The 20,209-nt window shown below is 43.1% G+C and overlaps 1 protein-coding gene across 1 annotated transcript in view; it reads left to right on the plus strand.

Annotated features, from left to right (window-relative positions):
- Positions 1-20,209, plus strand: part of mosmoa (modulator of smoothened a) — a 36,653-nt gene that overhangs the window by 2,119 nt on the left and 14,325 nt on the right. Inside the window, exon 2 of the mRNA XM_046337080.1 lies at positions 18,773-18,985. Within this exon, the coding sequence (XP_046193036.1) occupies positions 18,773-18,985 (213 nt within the window). The remainder of the gene's footprint in view (positions 1-18,772; positions 18,986-20,209) is intronic.

Below are 20,209 nucleotides of genomic sequence, written 5' to 3' on the forward strand. Positions count from 1 at the left end.
TTACATGTAATTAGAAAGCATGCTGAGTTGTTTCAGTATGCCTACTCAGCAATGGCCTCAGTAACCTATTCCTGCTAGGCTGTGCCATCTGCCTCACTCCTGCTTTGTTGATAATGGTCACACCTGCAATTAGGGTTGCATGCATTGCAAACCACACATCTTAGTGTTTCCCCTTGGATTTTTGTTCAGCAGTGGTGGCAAGGGTAGCGTTAGGGCAATGACATGCAAGCTGTTCCCATAGACTTCCAGTCATTGAGCCAACGACTATCCATTTAAAAGCGAGTCTCAGCCGATATTGATTATAAACAATAATTTTTTGTTTGCAGTGGTGGCAACAATTAACAGTGGTGGGCCACCCCTGCTAAATGAATATAGGGAAAAGAATGTCATAACCGATTCCAATTATATAATGTTTTAATTCTCAACAAAAAAATACTTTCCAAGGTGCAACTCAGGCTGCAATTGGCCAAAAGGGTTTGTTTTGGTTTGGCTGCTGGTTTTTAGTAGAGTGGTGCAAACGACCATCCTCTCATATCTCCCACTGTTCTCACTTCCCCTCCACAGTCTCCCCTGTGGTTTCTTTGATGATGATGGTGGGTCTTTTGTTGGGCTGTTTATGAGATGGAAAGACCCTTCTTAACATCCTGTCTCTGAAGGCACCAGGCTTTTCTCACCCAGGGATTTAGTCACAAAGCCTGTGTTTGGTGTCCTGTGCTTCTCATCATACCCTCCTGGTTTTGTGACAGGCTGCGGGTATTAGGTGTTATCGGTCCAATTCATTATAGAACTAACTCAATATAGAGAAGAACATTTCCAGCACATTGGCAGCCTTTTAATGGATGGCAGAAAAAGTAATTTGGTCAGGGTTGGCCTGTGTGACGCATCATAAGAATTTCCCTCTGTCATCATGGTTTGATTGTGATGTGTTTGTGGACATAGTGGTTAGCCTAATTGCTCACCACAATTTGGGAGATAATTGTATATCTTACACTCTCAACAAGCACATTAATGGAAGTGATAATTTTATTTGTTGGGCTGATTTATTTTTGGATGAAGGGAAAGCAAGCATACAAATGCAGTTTGTTTTGTAATGTTTTTTCTTCTTCTGTTCTCAATTTATACTGGCATAATTGGCCTAACACAGCCTCACTTCTTTAATGCCTGTACAAGCAACAAATAGGCTATGCTCTATTTGCCCCCAAACAACATTGCTATAGTAGAAAGATTTTAACATAAAAAACAGAAACAAGCAAAGAACTCTATCATCAGTCTTCAGCCTCTGCTTTTGATTAAGTCATCTGAATGTAATTTATGAGACTGAATGTATTATTGGTTGTAAAGACATTGTGTGACCAATGTGAATATTGCTTTAATCTTCATCTGTCAGTTTCAGTTCCTCTTAGTTTCTCTTAGCGTAGCACAAAGATGCAGACATGGCATTTAGCAAAGCATTAAATCATCTACTATCCGCAGCGGTCGAAGGAACTGCATCTCAGTGCTGGAGGTGTTACCCTGGTCCCAGGTTCGAATCCAGGCTGCATCACATCAGGGCGTGATTAGGAGTCCCATGGGGCGGCGCCCAATTGGCCCAGCATCGTCTGGGTTTGGCCGGAGTAGGCCGTCATTGTAAATAAGAATTTGTTCTTAACTGACTTGCCTAGTTAAATAAAGGTTAAATAAAATAAAAAATACAGTGGGTGTATCTCAATAGTCTAAAGTGGCTTCCTCGTCTCCTATCCTCCGCCTGTACCGAACAGGTGAATTCCTGGATGTCTGTCTATCCACATGGCTTTAACCTTGTGAGGTTCTTTGGCTCCTGACCTCACTTTGATATTAAAAAATAATAATTGCGACCCCACGATGTAAAAAATTAAATTAAAATAAGTTATGTAATTTTTTTAGTTTGGACTATGACAGTATTAAGTGACTGTAGTGCATCAAAGGAATGGCAATAATGTTGGATGATCTTCTGTGTAGAAAAGAACATCATCACAGTCCCACGGGTCTTGTCCACTCGGTTCTAACTGCTTTTGGGCATAGTACAGGGAAACAGTACATTTTTTATCATGGCAAGTGCTTCAATACAGAGTTCTACAAAGTGTTTCATTATAAATAAATAAATAATAATGCAAGAATCTAGGCAACAATGCAGCAACCTTCTCCTCTGTTTCCAGCTGGCTGAGGAGGTTTCTGACTGCCTGGGATGATGACTTTTCTGCCAACAAAAACTCTCTGTACAGATGAACATGCTCTGCATGGTACTTCACTGCCTCAAATGAACTATTCCATCTGGAGCTCACTGCTTCAGGAGGAACCTTGGCCTGCACAAACTCCTTCATAATGAGGAAGCTCACCCATCTTCTATTTCTGAAGAAGACAAATCTCATCCATGTCCCAAGTGATGCAACTTCAGAGAACATTTACATTACATTTAAGTCATTTAGCAGACGCTCTTATCCAGAGCGACTTACAAATTGGTGCATTCACCTTATGACATCCAGTGGAACAGCCACTTTACAATAGTGCATCTAAATCTTTTAAGGGGGGGGGTAGAACGATTACTTTATCCTATCCTAGGTATTCCTTAAAGAGGTGGGGTTTCAGGTGTCTCCGGAAGGTGGTGATTGATTCCTGCCAGGTTGCCAGGTTTCACCCTCCAGATTGATGACCTGATAGAGACAGGGTACATGGACACTGTTGGGCATCTCTCCTTTCAGAACCTCCTTGTATGTCTTCAGGCACTAGGAGACATTGTCTGTGACCACTGCCCAGGCATCATTCAGGTTCAGATGGTTGCTGTGGAGGGAGGCTAGTAATAGCTTGGGAAAACATTGAGTACTTTTATCTGTTTATCTACCAGAAAGTACTGGTTTTCAACACCTGCAATGAAAGATATGTTGGTCGAACACACGGGGTGGGTGAGTTTGACAGGCTGCTCTCATTTTCGAGGAACGCTCCTTCCTGTTTGCAGTGCTTCACACTTAAAACGGCCATAGCGTTCTTAGCTTTTCTAAGGGGATGTCTGACTCGACGCGCACACAGCCGCAAAGTCCTGAATAAATTCTCGTCTTGAATCTATCAGAGGTGTGCTCTGGCTAACACGGTGCTTTTCCTTGTTCTTCACATGGACCACTTAAAGTCTAAAGCCATCACATGTATTTTTACGGGTCCAATCAATAGTATGTTGACATCATTTGCAGAACAGCTTATCGCCTGACTCATAATAGTCCTTTGGGTATTGCTCTGCTCTGAATTTAGGGGTTAGGGTCAAAGTTTTTCGTGTTTTTGATGACTTGGCCGTCCTAGACAGCCTCTTCGACATGTTTCTCAAAGTGACAGCCAAGTTGTGAGGTGCCGTAAGGGTCCCACGCACAACCTCCCCCCTCAAAACACCCCAATTGAAAACTGAATTATTTATCTAGGCCTACTCGTCTAATTTTACAATTATGAAATAATTTTCAATTTCAGCCAAATTATGGGAAATTCTGCAATCTTCCATGTTTTACAGTTGATTCCATTTTTATTACCAAATTCCATCTGCGTTTTCAGCATCTCGGAAATCATAGGGCCCTACATAAACCACTCTTTTTTATTAAAACCGCATCTAGGTTAATGATGTAACCCTGGTTCTATGAAGCAAGCGCACATTTTCTCTCGGGACCCCATTTTCAAAGCAGACGACCCCTCATGGGGTCGCAACCCCTAGTTTGGGAAACCCTGACCTAGCCAGTGCACTCAGTAAAGAGGAGTAGAGGAGACCAGCAGAGGTGGTCACTTTAGGCTATTGAATTGCATCCTTTGTGTGTTACCCACACACATTTCTCATTGCGGGGCATTATGGACCGGGGTGAAATGTCACCCAGAATTTGCCCCTATGCTCAGATCTAGGATCAGATGACCATACCCCAGCATTAAATCTAAAGCATTACTATATAAAAACAAAAAGCAAACCTGATTTGGGATCAGTGGCGGAGGACCTCATCATGGTGTCTCTCTAAGGTCAAAGTGTAGAGAAACAGAAATGCCACCCAGGCCAATTAGTAGGGATGCATGAAGATGTTGCCCACAGACACTGATCATAGGTCAGATTTTTGTAACCTCCTAATTAAGTTCGCTGTACCTACATTTGTTATCTGGATTAGCGTTAATGGAACCAGGATTTGGATTTTGAGCTACTCATTGACTCTTAGGGTGGTGCCCTTATTACGGTGCCTTGATTTCCTACAGGAGCGCTCGGCAGCTCTAAACACCCCTGTAATTGAAACCTTGAGTCAGATACCTTGTGTGTATAATATACAGAAGAAGGGTTGAGTCTCCTCACTCAACACAATGCCACAGCTGTGTTTCCTAAATGGGTTACTCTACACCTGTCTTTGGTCACGGCTAAAGATAATTCTAATGAAGGAGATAACATTATTGATTTGTAGTTAAACAAGACCAATTGAAAAGCCTGCAAGTGAGTAAGTCATAAGTAGTCTGGAGTTTCTCCATTCCTGACTACGTAACCTGACTAGGAACAACTCCTGGCCCAGGGCAACACAGAGACGTTTGGGGACCACGACAACCACTGGCACAAAAGGAGGAGAAATGTTGGCTCTCCAGCTGAAAAGACCCTGTCCTCACCTCTGTGTGACGTTCCCAGGCAATCACAGTAAACTTCATTTCCTGCCTGGGCTTCTACACAAATCCCATTATTACTGGCAGTGTCAGTGTCACGGAGACAACTGTGAATCTGCCCGCAGCCCTCTGCCCTCCTGTAGATCCTGTTGTCTTCAGAATGTCTCTGTCACCATCTGAATGAAAATAGACCCACACACAGAGAGAGACAGTGAGATTAAAAAGGGTCACGGTTCAGTATTTAGTGTTATTTTGTTTTCTTGACTGAAATGCGATATGCCATCTCTCACAATGCTATCCTACAAGTAGACTTGATGATGAGATCCTCGCTTCACCTTCCAGCTGTCAGACATATGTAGCACTATCATTTCATGCAGGAAGCATATTGTGTCTTCTATACATTTCTTTCCAAGACAAAACGCGTGGTCAACTTGATGATCATTTCAGCACCGTTTTGATTGGGACAGCACCATCTCGCTGCTTTGAAACAAGCATGGGGGCATTATCTGAATATCTGTTTGAAAAATAATAGCAATCTATATTTTCTAATCTGTGTCATGAGGAAGATACTCCAAATGTAACAGCCTACGCCTGTTCCCTAACAAAGCGGAGCCAGGGTCGGAAAAAAAGATAAAGGGTGCAGAGGTTCATCCAGCTCAAATTTGAGAGATCGGAAAGAGCAGATTCTAATGTTTTCCAAAGCACATACAGGGCCTTCAGGAAGTGTTCACACCCGTTGACTTTTTCCACATTTTGTTGTGTTACAGCCTGAATTTGAAATTGATTACATTTATATTTTGTGTCAGTGGCCTACACACAATACTCCATAATGTCAAAGTGGAGTTATGTTTTTAGAAATTTACAATTGAATTAAAAATGAAAAGCTGAAATGTCTTGAGTCAATAAGTATTCAACCCCTTTGTTATGGCAAGCCTAAATAAGTTCACGAGTAACACTTAAGTCACAAGTTGCATGGACTCACTCTGTGTGCAATAACAGTGCTTAACATGGTTTTTTAAATGACCTCATCTCTGTACCCTACATGTACAATTATCTGTAAGATCCCTCAGTCGAACAATGAATTTTAAACACAGATTCAACCATAAAGACCAGTGAAGGTTTCCAGTGCCTTGCAAAGAAGGGCACCGATTGGTAGATAAGTATAAATAAAAAAATACATTGAATATCCCTTTGATGATAGTGATGTTATGAAATGCACTTTGGATGGTGTATCAATACACCCAGTCACTACAAAGATACGCACGTCCTTCCTAACACTGGTGCCAGAGAGGAAGGAAAGCTGAAGGAATTTACCAGGCCAATGGTGACTTTAAAACAGTTACAGATGTTTTTGGGGGGTTGTGATAGGAGAAAACTGAGGATGGATCAACAACATTGTATTTACGCCACGATACTGACCTAAATGACAGATTGAAAAGAAGGAAGCCTGTACAGAATACAAATATTCCAAAATATGCATCCTGTTTGCGATAAGGCACTAAAGTAAAACTGCCAAAAAGGTGGCAAAGAAATTAACTTTGTCCTGAATACAAAGTGTTATGTTTGGGGCAAATCTTAACACAACACATCACTGAGTACCACTCTTCATATTTTCAAGCTTGGTGGTGGCTGCATCATGTTATGTGTATGCTTGTCATCGTCAGAAACTAGGGATTTTGGGGGGATAAAAAGAAAAGGAATAGAGCTAAGCACAGGCAAAATCCTAGAGTAGAACCTGGTTGTCTGCTTTCCAACAGACACTAGGAAACAAATATATATTTCAGTAGGACAGTAACTTAAAACACATGGCCAAATATACACAAGTTGCTTACCAAGATGACATTTAATGTTCCTGATTGGCCTAGTTTACAGTTTTGACTTAAATCGGCTTAAATCTATGGCAAGACTTGAAAATGGCTGTCTAGCAATGATCAACAACCAACTTGACAGAGTTTGATGAATTTGAAAAAGAATGTGCAAATATTGTACAATCCAGGTGTGCAAAGGTCTTATAGACTTACCCAGAAAGACTCACAGCTGTAATCGCTGCCAAAGTTAATTCTATCATGTATTTACTCAGGGGTTGAATACTTACCTAAATTAGATATTTTTGTATTTCATTTTCAATACATTTGCAGAAATGTCTAAAAACATGTTTTCACTTTGTCATTATGGGGTATTGTGTGTAGATGGATGAGATATATTTTTTAAATCCATTTTGAATTCAGGCTCTAACACAACAATTTACAGTCGCGGCCAAAAGGTTTGAGAATGACACAAATATACATTTTCACAAAGTCTGCTGCCTTAGTTTGTATGATGGCAATTTGCATACATCCAATAATGTTATGATAAGAAGAGTGATCAGATGATTTGCAACTCATTGCAAAGTCCCTCTTTGCCATGCAAATGAACTGAATCCCCCCCAAAATATTTCCACTGCATTTCAGCCCTGCCACAAAAGGACAAGCTGACATTATGTTAGTAATTCTCTTGTTAGCTTCTTGCGTCGAGCCATCCCGGATCCGGTATCATGACTACAGCCTCAAGCTCATTACCATAACGCAACATTAACTATTCATGAAAATCGCAAATTAAATGAAATTAATCTATTTGCTCTCAAGCTTAGCCTTTTGTTAACAACACTGTCGTCTCAGATTTTTAAAATATGCTTCTCAACCATTGAAAAACAAACATTTGTGTAACAGTATTGATGGCTAACGTAGCATTTAGCGTAGCATTTAGCATTAGCATTCAGCATGCAACATTTTCCACAAAAACCATAAAAGCATTCAAATAAAATCATTTACCTTTGAAGAACTTCAGATGTTTTCAATGAGGAGACTCTCAGATAGCAAATGTTCAGTTTTTCCTGAAAGATTATTTGTTTAGGAAAAATCGCTCCGTTTTCTGCGTCACGTTTAGCTACGAAAAAAAACCTGTATCCAGGATTGTGTAAATCTATCAGCAAGCTCATTAGCATAACACAACGTTAACTATTCATGAAAATCGCAAATGAAATGAAATGAATCTATTTGCTCTCAAGCTTAGCCTTTTGTTAACAACACTGTCATCTCAGATTTTCAAAATATGCTTCTCAACCATTGCAAAACAAGCATTTGTGTAACAGTATTGATGGCTAACGTACCATTTAGCATTAGCATTCAGCATGCAACATTTTCCACAAAAACCATAAAAGCATTCAAATAAAATCATTTACCTTTGAAGAACTTCAGATGTTTTCAATGAGGAGACTCTGTTAGATAGCAAATGTTCCGTTTTTACAAAAAAATATTATTTGTGTCGACTAATCGCTCTGTTTCGTTTCATCGAGTTTGGGTAAGGAAAAGAAAAAAACAAGTCATTAAAACGCAAACTTTTTTCCAAATTAACTCCATAATATCGACAGAAACATGGCAAACAATGTTTAGAATCAATCCTCAAGGTGTTTTTCACATATCTATCGACGATAAAAATCCATCGTGGCAGTTTACTTTCAATTCTGAAGAAATGGAACGTGCATGGACTTACTGATTACGCACACAGGACACCGGGCGGGACACCAGGTAAATGTAGTCTCTTATGGTCAATCTTCCAATGATATGCCTACAAACACGTCACAATGCTGCAGACACATCGGGGAATATACAGAAAGCGCAGGCTCATTCCTGGCGCATTCACAGCCATATAAGGAGACATTGGAACACAGCGCCTTCAGAATCCGGGGCATTTCCTGTATGAAACATCATCTTTCACCTGTTGCATTAGTTCTGGGGCACGCACAGATAATATCTTTGCAGTTTTGGAGACGTCAGAGTTGTGTCTTTCCAAGGCTGTCAATTCCATGCATAGTCGAGCATCTTTTCGTGACAAAATATTGCGCTTAAAATGGGCACGTCTTTTTATCCAATAATGACACAGCGCCCCTATAGGTTCAAGAGGTTAACACAGTTGACGAGGACAAGGCTGGAGATCACTCTGTCATCCTGATTGAGTTTGAATAACAGACTGGAAGCTTCAAAAGGAGGATGGTGCTTGGAATAATTTTTCTTCCTCTGTCAATCATGGTTACCTGCAAGGAAACATGTGCCGTCATCATCGCTTTACACAAAAAGGGCTTCACAGGCAAGGATATTGCTGCCAGTAAGATTGCACTTAAATCAACCATTTATCAGATCATCAAGAACTTCAAGGAGGGCGATTAAAATGTTGTGAAGAAGGCTTCAGGGCACCCAAGAAAGTCCAGCAAGCGCCAGGACCGTCTCCTAAAGTTGATTCAACTGCGGGATCGGGGCACCACCAGTACAGAGCTTGTTCAGGAATGGCAGCAGGCAGGTGTGAGTGCATCTGCACGCACAATGAGGCGAAGACTTTTGGAGGATGACCTGGTGTCAAGAAGGGCAGCAAAGAAGCCACTTCTTTCCAGGGAAAACATCAGGGACAGACTGATATTCTGCAATAGGTACAGGGATTGGACTGCTGAGGACTGGGGTAAAGTCATTTTCTCTGATGAACCACTTTCCGATTGTTTAGGGCATCCGGAAAAAAGCTTGTCCGGAGAAGACCGATCGCTGCAGCTGTACATAGTCTACAGGAAAATAGCCCACCCATTTTCACCTACCTCATTCCCATACTGTTTTTTATACTGTTTTTATTTATTTATTTTTCTGCTCTTTTGCACACCAATATCTCTACCTGTACATGACCATCTGATCATTTATCACTCCAGTGTTAATCTGCAAAACTGTATTATTCGCCTACCTCCTCATGCCTTTTGCACACATTGTATATAGACTGCCCATTTTTTTCTACTGTGTTATTGACTTGTTAATTGTTTATTCCATGTGTAACTCTGTGTTGTCTGTTCACACTGCTATGCTTTATCTTGGCCAGGTCGCAGTTGCAAATGAGAACTTGTTCTCAACTAGCCTACCTGGTTAAATAAAGGTGAAATAAAAATAAATTTAAAAAAGACAAGGTGAGCGCTACCATCAGTCCTGTGTCATGCCAACAGTAAAGCATCCTGAGACCATTCATGTGTGTGGTTGCTTCTCAGCCAAGGGAGTGGGCTTACTCACAATTTTGCCTAAGAACACAGCCATGAATAAAGAATGGTACCAACACATCCTCCAAGAGCAACTTCTCCCAACCATCCAGGAACAGTTTGGTGACGAACAATGCATTTTCCAGCATAATGGAGCACCTTCCCATAAGGCAAAAGTGATAACTAAGTGACTCGAGAGAACAAAACATCGATATTTTTGGTCCATGGCCAGGAAACACCCCAGACCTTAATCCCATTGACAACTTGTGGTCAATCCTCAAGAGGCAGGTGGACAAACAAAACCCCACAAATTCTGACAAACTCCCAGCATTGATCATGCAAGAATGGGCTTCCATCAGTCAGGATGTGGCCCAGAAGTTAATTGACAGCATGCCAGGGCGGATTGCAGAGGTCTTGAAAAAGAAGGGTCAACACTGCAGATATTGACTCTTTGCATCAACTATTGACTACTAATTGTCAATGTAAGTCGCTCTGGATAAGAGCGTCTGCTAAATGACTTAACTGTAATGTAAATGTAAAATCCTTTGACACTTATGAAATGCTTGTAATTATACTTCAGTATTCCATAGTAACATCTGCCAAAAATATCTAAAGACACTGAAGCAGCAAACTTTGTGAAAATTAATATTTGTGTCATTCTCAACACTTTTGGCCACGACTAGAATAAGTCAAGGGGTATGAATACTTTCTGAAGGCACTGTACAGGCACCTACAAACTCTCATGTGCAATAAAACATGTTTTGTTAGATGACAGCTATTTTATTCAAATAGCCGTCCACGCACATCTGCACACCCCTACCCTCACTCGTCAGCTGCGCCGGCATGCGCTGGGGAGATATACATGTGAAAGTCTGATGCCGGCATGCGCTGGGAGATATACATGTGAAAGTCTGATGCCGGCATGCGCTGGGAGATATACATGTGAAAGTCTGATGCCGGCATGCGCTGGGGAGATATACATGTGAAAGTCTGATGCCGGCATGCGCTGGGGAGATATACATGTGAAAGTCTGATGCCGGCATGCGCTGGGAGATATACATGTGAAAGTCTGATGCCGGCATGCGCTGGGGAGATATACATGTGAAAGTCTGATGCCGGCATGCGCTGGGGAGATATACATGTGAAAGTCTGATGCCGGCAAGAATGTGGTAAAGATGGACCTGTTTGAAAGGGGGTCCTGTTAACATTGCAAAACAATTGCATGCAACAAACTGTAAATCCTATGTGAAAGGGATATTAGTGACACTTAAGTGAAACAGTTTACTCTATACTCCTGTCCAGGTCCTTTTTTCATGGCAAGATTTGATTTCTACTTTTGGTGATCCGAACACACACAACACATATTGATAAGACAACAGATTTGAACATTTTTCAGATTCTCTCTGTATTTTCACACTGCTCCGAGAATCTAAGAGGCATAAAGACATTGGATTAACGCCGCCGTTCCACAAATCCATGCCTATAACCGAGGGGTACAACATCACCCTGAAAACACAGTGGAGGGGAAGCTTTGACATGAGCTATGAGAGAGAACAAAGTCCACCATAGAAGAACACCACAAGGGGATAGTCGTGACAATTTCAGAAAAGAGAACAGCCAGCAAGGCCGTCATGGTGTGTATAAATTCTGTGTTGGAGTGTGTGTATGTGTGTTACAGCTGCGAAGGGAGAAAATGACGTACCTCTCTTGTCTCTCTCCCGCTCTGTCTCTCACACTCTTCTGTTCTATTCATCGGTGTGTTGACATGGACGGCTGATTGTCTCTCTCAGTGATAGGTCGTGTCGGTGGCTGTTTTTACAGTGATTTCTGGTCTACTTCTAAATGGCAAAGCCAGCAAGCGGTGCCAAGCCCTCCCACTGCTGTGAAAATGTTCTGTTCTGATCGCTCTGTTCTGACGAAACAACCTTTGCTCTGAGGTACAATTGAGGAAATTATTTTTGTTGTTGTTTAAACAAAGCCGTGCCATTGAAAATTTGATACTTAAAAGCGTACATCTGGAAATAGCTCTTAATTTGGCCTCGTCCTTGTACAGCCAAAGCATCCCTGTTGCTTCCTTGCGTGCTATTGGGGCATAAGGTTTGGATAACTGTCTTGGTTAGCCTTGTTTTAGTAGAGCATGCACAGTTACAGTAGGCTGTATGTGTGAATGTAGCAAGTTAATATTTGATCATTAACCCTTACTTTACCAGATAGGTTAACTGAACACATTTTCAACACCCTGGCCAGGGAAGAGTTACAGTGGAGTGTAGAGAGATTGAATGAGCCAGTTGGAGGTGGCCATGCTAGTATCAACAGCCAAGTTGGGACACAGCCACAATAACATCACCTGTTTCCCTGTACCAGCTGTACCAGAGAGCAGAATCCTCCTCCGCCATCTTTGTCTGCACTGACTGGGCAGCATCCTGTTGTCGTACGTGGTCAGGGCATGAGGGACTAGGGGAGAAAAAAGTGCTTCGCTGTTGAAAAGTATACTACCAGCTTCCTGCCCTCTCCCTTAACAAGTGCTTTTATGTGGTTGTGTTAAGTACTGTGTGTGTAAGCGTCTGTCCTTTTGTCATGGAACGAATGTGTGTGTGTGTGTGTGTGTGTGTGTGTGTGTGTGTGTGTGTGTGTGTGTGTGTGTGTGTGTGTGTGTGTGTGTGTGTGTGTGTGTGTGTGTGTGTGTGTGTGTGTGTGTGTGTGTGTGTGTGTGTGTGTGTGTGTGTGGGGGTGGGGGCAGTCAACACTACAGTCTACCTTCCCCTGCAGCCCTGTGATGTAAGTACAAGAACGGCCGGGCTGTTAAAACCTGCAGTGGCATACTTCCACCCAGCAGAGTTCAGAGGCCTCCTGCTCCACTCATCCCTCCAGTGCTGCCTCCACCTCCATACTTCCACCCAGCAGAGTTTAGAGGCCTCCTGCTCCACTCATCCCTCCAGTGCTGCCTCCACCTCCATACTTCCACCCAGCAGAGTTTAGAGGCCTCCTGCTCCACTCATCCCTCCAGTGCTGCCTCCACCTCCATACTTCCACCCAGCAGAGTTTAGAGGCCTCCTGCTCCACTCATCCCTCCAGTGCTGCCTCCACCTCCATACTTCCACCCAGCAGAGTTTAGAGGCCTCCTGCTCCACTCATCCCTCCAGTGCTGCCTCCACCTCCATACTTCCACCCAGCAGAGTTTAGAGGCCTCCTGCTCCACTCATCGCTCCAGTGCTGCCTCCACCTCCATACTTCCACCCAGCAGAGTTTAGAGGCCTCCTGCTCCACTCATCCCTCCAGTGCTGCCTCCACCTCCATACTTCCACCCAGCAGAGTTTAGAGGCCTCCTGCTCCACTCATCGCTCCAGTGCTGCCTGCTGTCTGTCTAACAGTAGCTAACACCTCTCTGCACCTACACTAATGACAGCATCGCCATGCTCTCCCATGCTCAGGACCAACTCACACAGCCCTCATTTCCTCTCATTTAGACACAGACTGGGCGAGAAGCAGTAATCTAATGGAGATAGAGAGAGGGGGTGAGAAACAGTGATCTCACTCAAAGAAGAGTGAATATGGATGGAGGGAAAGAAGGAAGGAACATAGAGAGAGAGAAGCTGTGATAAACAGTGAGACGTCAGGAGGGAGGGGATGGGGATGGGGAGAAGAGAAACAGATATGAGCTGTGTGAATACAGAGAGAATAGAGGGGAGGCACATGGGAGGGAACACCGGAGAAGAGAAACAGATATGAGCTGTGTGAATACAGAGAGAATAGAGGGGAGGCACATGGGAGGGAACACTGGAGAAGAGAAACAGATATGAGCTGTGTGAATACAGAGAGAATAGAGGGGAGGCACATGGGAGGGAACACCGGAGAAGAGAAACAGATATGAGCTGTGTGAATACAGAGAGAATAGAGGGGAGGCACATGGGAGACGGTTAGCTAGAGACACAGGGATACATGGAGATTAGAACTGTTAATAATGTTTTTATGGGGACTGTCAGTATCTTTGTGAATAGGCTGTATTATTGTGTGGGACAGTGTATGAGTGTTTGTGTGTTACTGGTTGTTGTGCTCTGTGTATATCTGGATGTCTGTCTCTGTACACAGCAGCAGTGGTGGGTCTTGCTGTACCCTTCACCATCTCTGCTCTGCGGTGGGCTGGGGGGAAATGAGGCGTCGCTCCATTGCTCACACTTTTCATTTTAGATTCCAGGTTTATTTATCCAGATGTGTAGTCTCACGGAGTGTGTATGTGTCTGTGTGTACGTTTGTGTAATTTATGTCAGAGTACCATGTTTTTGCATGCCGTGTGTGTGTTGTGTCCAGTGGTGTGTGTGCCATGCCGTGCCTGCCTCTTGTAAGGCAGGAATTCCACTGAGAGCTAGTGAATCAGCAGGAGGCTGGAGGATCCGGGGGGAAATGGCCATAAAACAAGACTATTAGTGCTATCAGAGCCCGCTGATGTTCCACACACACACACTTCCCGTCCTCAGACAGGTTCAAGGTTACAGTACCCAGGCAGGAATATATGGCCTACTTCACTTCAGAAATAGGCTCTTGGGTAAGCTCTAGTGCTCTGGTGGGCGTTCCAGGTGCCATTTTAGTCTGCCTCGCTCTGACCTCCTTCTTTCTTTAGTCTAAAGGCTGAGTAGTTCTTCCGGTTGACAGCAGAACACATTGGCCCCAGTGCAGACTACACAAGGCAAAGGCAATAATGGCCTTTTAGAATGTTGCTATTCTTGAATGTAGCCTATTTTAGAATATCCAGGGCTCGGATTCTAGATTATGTTGATTATATAATCTCTAAAATGTTCTCTATTATTCTAGCACATGAAAGCATTCTCCAGCAGAGGAGCATTAGGCCTTCATAGTGTTTGTACGTGTGGTTAGGGAAGGGTAGAGGCGGTGTTTGCTTGTTATTGTAGAGGCGGTGTTGTGCTGGCCTGCTAGCTGTTATAAAGGGGACAGGATTTCCTCTGGACTGATGGCCAGTGGACTGTTTGGCTCGCTGGGGGATACCAGAGGAGAGGAGACCCGCCCTGCCCCAGTGCAAGAGGAGATTACCAGGCCAATCTGTCTTTCAGCATCTCCACCATTGGACCACCAATATGTATTGTATCATCTTTTCCACCATGTCTTTCCAAGTTGTTGTAAAATTCAAGTATTGTCGATAGCCTACCTGGTAAGATTATGGTGAAGGTGGTAGTAAAACCCACTCTTCATATCCGAGCCCACCTTTCATGAAAAAGACTACAGGTTCCTACCACCTAAACCTTTCATGAAAAAGACTACAGGTTCCTACCACCTAAACCTTTCATGAAAAAGACTACAGGTTCCTACCACCTAAACCTTTCATGAAAAAGACTACAGGTTCCTACCACCTAAACCTTTCATGAAAAAGACTACAGGTTCCTACCACCTAAACCTTTCATGAAAAAGACTACAGGTTCCTACCACCTAAACCTTTCATGAAAAAGACTACAGGTTCCTACCACCTAAACCTTTCATGAAAAGGACTACAGGTTCCTACCACCTAAACCTTTCAATGAATAGGACTAAAGGTTCCTACCACCTAAACCTTTCATGAAAAAGACTACAGGTTCCTACCACCTAAACCTTTCATGAAAAAGACTACAGGTTCCTACCACCTAAACCTTTCATGAAAAGGACTACAGGTTCCTACCACCTAAACCTTTCAATGAATAGGACTAAAGGTTCCTACCACCTAAACCTTTCATGAAAAAGACTACAGGTTCCTACCACCTAAACCTTTCATGAAAAAGACTACAGGTTCCTACCACCTAAACCTTTCATGAAAAGGACTACAGGTTCCTACCACCTAAACCTTTCATGCTTAATATGATACCGTTTTGCTTACTCAGGTAGAAATCTCCATGAAGACGAACACATACTGATTTAGTGTCTCCTATGGTTCTCAGTGGCCTGGTGTGTGTGTGTGTGTGTGTGTGTGTGTGTGTGTGTGTGTGTGTGTGTGTGTGTGTGTGTGTGTGTGTGTGTGTGTGTGTGTGTGTGTGTGTGTGTGTGTGTGTGTGTGTGTGTGTGTGTGTGTGTGTGTGTGTGAGAGAGTGACCTACGTGTGGCTGCCTACATAACTGTACAAGTGTGTGTGCTCATGAGCTAGTCTATCTCTGGCAGACGTCATCATGCCTCAGTCCAGAGGCTATAAATCCTCTGTGTGTGTCTGATCAGTGATAGATGGCTTCAGTAGGCTCGCCGCCATAGGCTAGATATTATCTCCTCTCCTCCGTGTTCCAGACCAACAGATGTGCATACTTACTGACTGACTTCAAGATCAGGGAAGAAACTCCTGGAGAGAAAGAAGCTTCTTCAGTTTGAAGTGAGAGAAAGTGAAGTAGGAAGAGAGGAAGAGAGAGGACAGGGAGGTGTGTGTGTTTGGTGGATAAATCAAAGGGAGAAATACTGTACCCTGTCTGATGGGAGAAGTGAGATGAAATATATAGTAGCGATGCAAACTGCTGTCACGTTAGCTAGCAGAATTTGAGACTTTTTCAAAGCCTCTGCTTCTTAATGAACTGACACATTATACAGGGAATGCTGAGGTGTCGAGACAAACATCCGGATGCAGTGTGTGTGCGTGCCTGTAAGTGGATAATGATTTATGTCTGTTGCTGTGTGTATGTGCACCTGTGTGTGAGAAGGACCATTACAATCGGTTGCAGTGTATGTGTGAGAGATGTGCATGCTTGTGTGTCCTTGTGTGTGTTACAGAGCAACAGCCGCAGCCTCCTCTGACATAATTGGGCCCTGTAGGCTGCAGAGAGGAGCTCCTAGCAGGTATTGGTTCACAGACAGATTAAAGGGGGGGGATTCCACAGTAACAGAATTCAACTTTGTCTCAGTCTTTTCACTTTAGAATGTATGCCAAACAAAAGCCATTTATTTTCAAAGTTTAACAAACAATAGAGCTCTATGCACAAGGACTACTTTTAACAATTTCCACTTTTTTTTTTTTACAAAAACAAATTTAATGTAAGAACTGTGCAGATGGAAACTTTGGTAACGGAATTACTGTAAAATCTCCCTCAGGTTTTCCAAAAACGGTTAAATATACTCTCAGAATTAAAGATACACTATGCAGAACACCATTTCCTGGTTGCAAAAATTTGAATAGTTCGCCTAATTTCAGTTTATGACAAAACAAGCAAGTATAGTGTAGAGAATCATTGTGCCATCTAAATCACTGTGAAATACTATATTTTCCATAACAGAAAATATAGTATTTTCATGTGTTTAAAGCTGGTGTACAAACCCAAAAGTAAAACACACAAGTAGAAGCATAGAAATAGCTCTCATAGAACAAATATACCGCTTCTTAGACTTGCTTTCAATGTGAATGGCCGATCTATAACTCACATTTCTATGTGAATTTGGTTGGGTCGCCCATAAAGTTGCATAAAGATGTCTGCAGAAAGAATGGGGTATCAGCTATGGCATGTTGAGTTTAACAAAAATCTCTTTTGGATATTGAACTACAGTAAGTGAAGTGGAATTACAGTAACGGAAATACATCATGGGTCCCTGATCTATACTACACAGAAATGAGTAATTATGGATATGAATATCATTGTCTTCATGTTTTACAAGTTTGGGCATCGCAGCACAGATGAGTGGAGTTCTGTACAGCGCAGTAGAATACAGTATAGTTCAGTACAGGACAATATACTGTACTAAACGCTTCTTTTATTTATTGTCCTCTACTATATTGTACTGTACTATTGTATTGGACTGTACAATACTATGCTCTACTCACTGTGCTGTACTGTACTCAGTACCAGAGGTTGGAACCGAAATTATTTTACAATCGTTCTGAACAGAACCATTATTGTTTTCATTCCGTTCCACTATTCCGACCAGCAAAATAATGTTCTGAACCGGTTCGAACCCAAAAAAAGTAACGGTTTATATGGTGCCTTTCTGTTCCTTTTTAAACTTCTGAAATCAGTGCGGATAGAGCAGCTTGTGGTGGAGCGGGCAAAATATTTACATGCACTGGACAGATGAGTGTAGGGTGTGAGATGGGACTGACATTTTGCAGTGGGGAGAGAGAGGGAGAGAGAGAGAGAGAGGGTCGAGGAGGCTTGGCTTGAAGCGCTGGGAATCTTATGACATGCATTACCTGAATTAGGCCCACAGAATTATACCTATGGAGGAGCAGCTTCTATAAAGGAACTTTGAATGTCTTTGAACGTCATAGTTGACTTAACGTTGGACCTGCTAGCTAGCTAACATGTTTGTGTGTGCAGAGCAGCACCGGAATTCAAATAAAAACACATCATCCTCCCAAGTGGTGCAGTGGTCTAGCTGTACCACTAGAGATTCTGGATTCGAGTCCAGGCTCTGTCGCAGCCGACCGTGCCCGGGAGGCCCATGGGGCAGTGCACAATTGGCCCAGCGTCGTCCGGGTTAGGGAGTGTTTGGCCGGCAGGGATGTCCTTGTCTCATCGTGCACTAGCGACTCCTGTGGCGGGCCGGGCGCAGTACATGCTTGTTATTTCCACACTGTACCACATTTGTTTTCTTTGTATGCCTCTATTTTGTGAAAGACACTTTTTCTTTCCAAGTACCATATACTGTATATTAAATGGATTCAATGTCAGTTCCTTTCGCCACAAGGGGCATTGTGCCGATTTCTAGAGTGCTTTTGTTACCCGCACTGCCTCACAGGCAAGATTTGCGGCAAAAAAGTACATTTGCACATCTTTGTCTCCAGTGCTGCCTCACAGGCACTATTCATGGCAAAAAAAAGCACAAGCGCACACCAGAAGCTCTTGCTAGGAAATGAGCAGTTCTCAGCTGTTCGCAGTCTCTTACTGACGGTAAGAACGGGCGATTGCCATATTTTTTTTAGTTACATCACTCAGTTATTACATTTCAATTACATTTAACATACCAAATACCATTATTTAAGTTAAGGTAAAGTAAAGTAAAAATACAAACCGCACTGTGCATCAATACCTGTATATAGTAAAATACGGTTTACTGCCCAGCCCTACAAGGATGTGCCCTAACAGTGTGACTGGTGTGAGTATTTAAATGTGTGTATGATCTAACACCTATTCTCTCTCTCTCATTTATATATATATATAGGTGCCCTGACGGTAGGCCTGGTGCGGCAGTGCCAGACCATCCACGGTCGGGACCGCACCTGTATCCCCCCGCGGCTTCCCCCCGAGTGGGTCACCACGCTCTTCTTCATCATCCTGGGTATCATCTCCCTCACGGTGACCTGTGGCCTGCTGGTGGCATCCCACTGGCGCCGCGAGGCCACCAAATACGCCCGCTGGATTGCCTTCACCGGGAGTAAGTGACCGAAACGACCCTACCTTAATGACGGTCGAGTGTACATTGACCAATCAAAGCCAAGCTCAACTAACTGTGTCTCTTCTCTTTACTGATAGACGTTACTCAGAGACATACTACACTTGACCACTAAATTAAAAAATGCACCCTCTCTATCACCCTGTTAAGTAGCTTGACCAAACAAGCTGTAGGCCTAAGTACAGAGGTCTCTCTCTCACTCCTCTCTTACTCCTCTCTCCAATCTCACTCCCCTCTTTCATGACATCATTACCTTGGAATAACACTCCCCTGAACACCAGTGCATCCGTCTACGAGCAGATATACCCTCTCCTACACAGAGGAGGGGTAGGGGTAGAGAGAGAGTAAGTTGAGGGAGAGAAGTGGAAAGGGGGAGGCGAGGGAGAGGGGGGCTGTGAAAATATTGGTTTAGCTTTGCATTCATGCCCAGAATTTCAGTGGTGAAGCTGATTTCAGGTAAACCAATGGAACCAATGTGTGTGATGTTTGCGTCTTTTGTGTGGGCGGTGTGTGTGTGTGTGTGCGTACTTGTATGTGTATGCTGTATGTGTCTTCTCTATCCTCCATACCTCCAGATCATCCCTTCCCTGCAGCTCTTCGACTGAGAAGTGCATTCTATGGTACCTGTGTGGGCGTCATAGAATACCACTCAATCGCTTCTTTTTGTCTTTCAACACTCATCCCCCTTTTTTTAAGCAGGAATTCAGAGGAGACACTTCTTAACTCAATACCAACCCAACATTCAGCAGCCCTGCTGAGCTGGGCTGTTTCGTAAGGCTGTGTAGGTGTTCATATTCTGATTGGTTGTTTAGCAAAGAGAAGAGACGCCCCCCTCTCTCACTCACTCACACACGTAGAGAGTTTTGCTAACACACAGATACATTTGATTGAATTGGTGCATCACAGTCATTATATGTTAGTCGTATTTAGAGAACAAGAAGGATTATATTTCTATGGTGTATTTACCCAAGAATCACCCATTAATCCATTTCCCTCCAACCCGTCTAAAAAGATGCGTTGTCAATGTGTTCATTGCAAATCTGTGTCACGTGCTACATGTGATTTTATTGAGTCATTTTTTGACAATCACACATCGCTCTAAGCCAAGTGATGAGGTTTCCCGGGCAACAGGGAGGATATAGTCACAATCGTCCAGGGTTCCGTTGGCTGTATCAGGTTCTCAGTGATAATCTCTCTTTCTCTTTA

Source organism: Oncorhynchus gorbuscha, unplaced genomic scaffold (genome assembly GCF_021184085.1).
Source record: "Oncorhynchus gorbuscha isolate QuinsamMale2020 ecotype Even-year unplaced genomic scaffold, OgorEven_v1.0 Un_scaffold_1270, whole genome shotgun sequence".
NCBI lineage: Eukaryota > Metazoa > Chordata > Actinopteri > Salmoniformes > Salmonidae > Oncorhynchus > Oncorhynchus gorbuscha.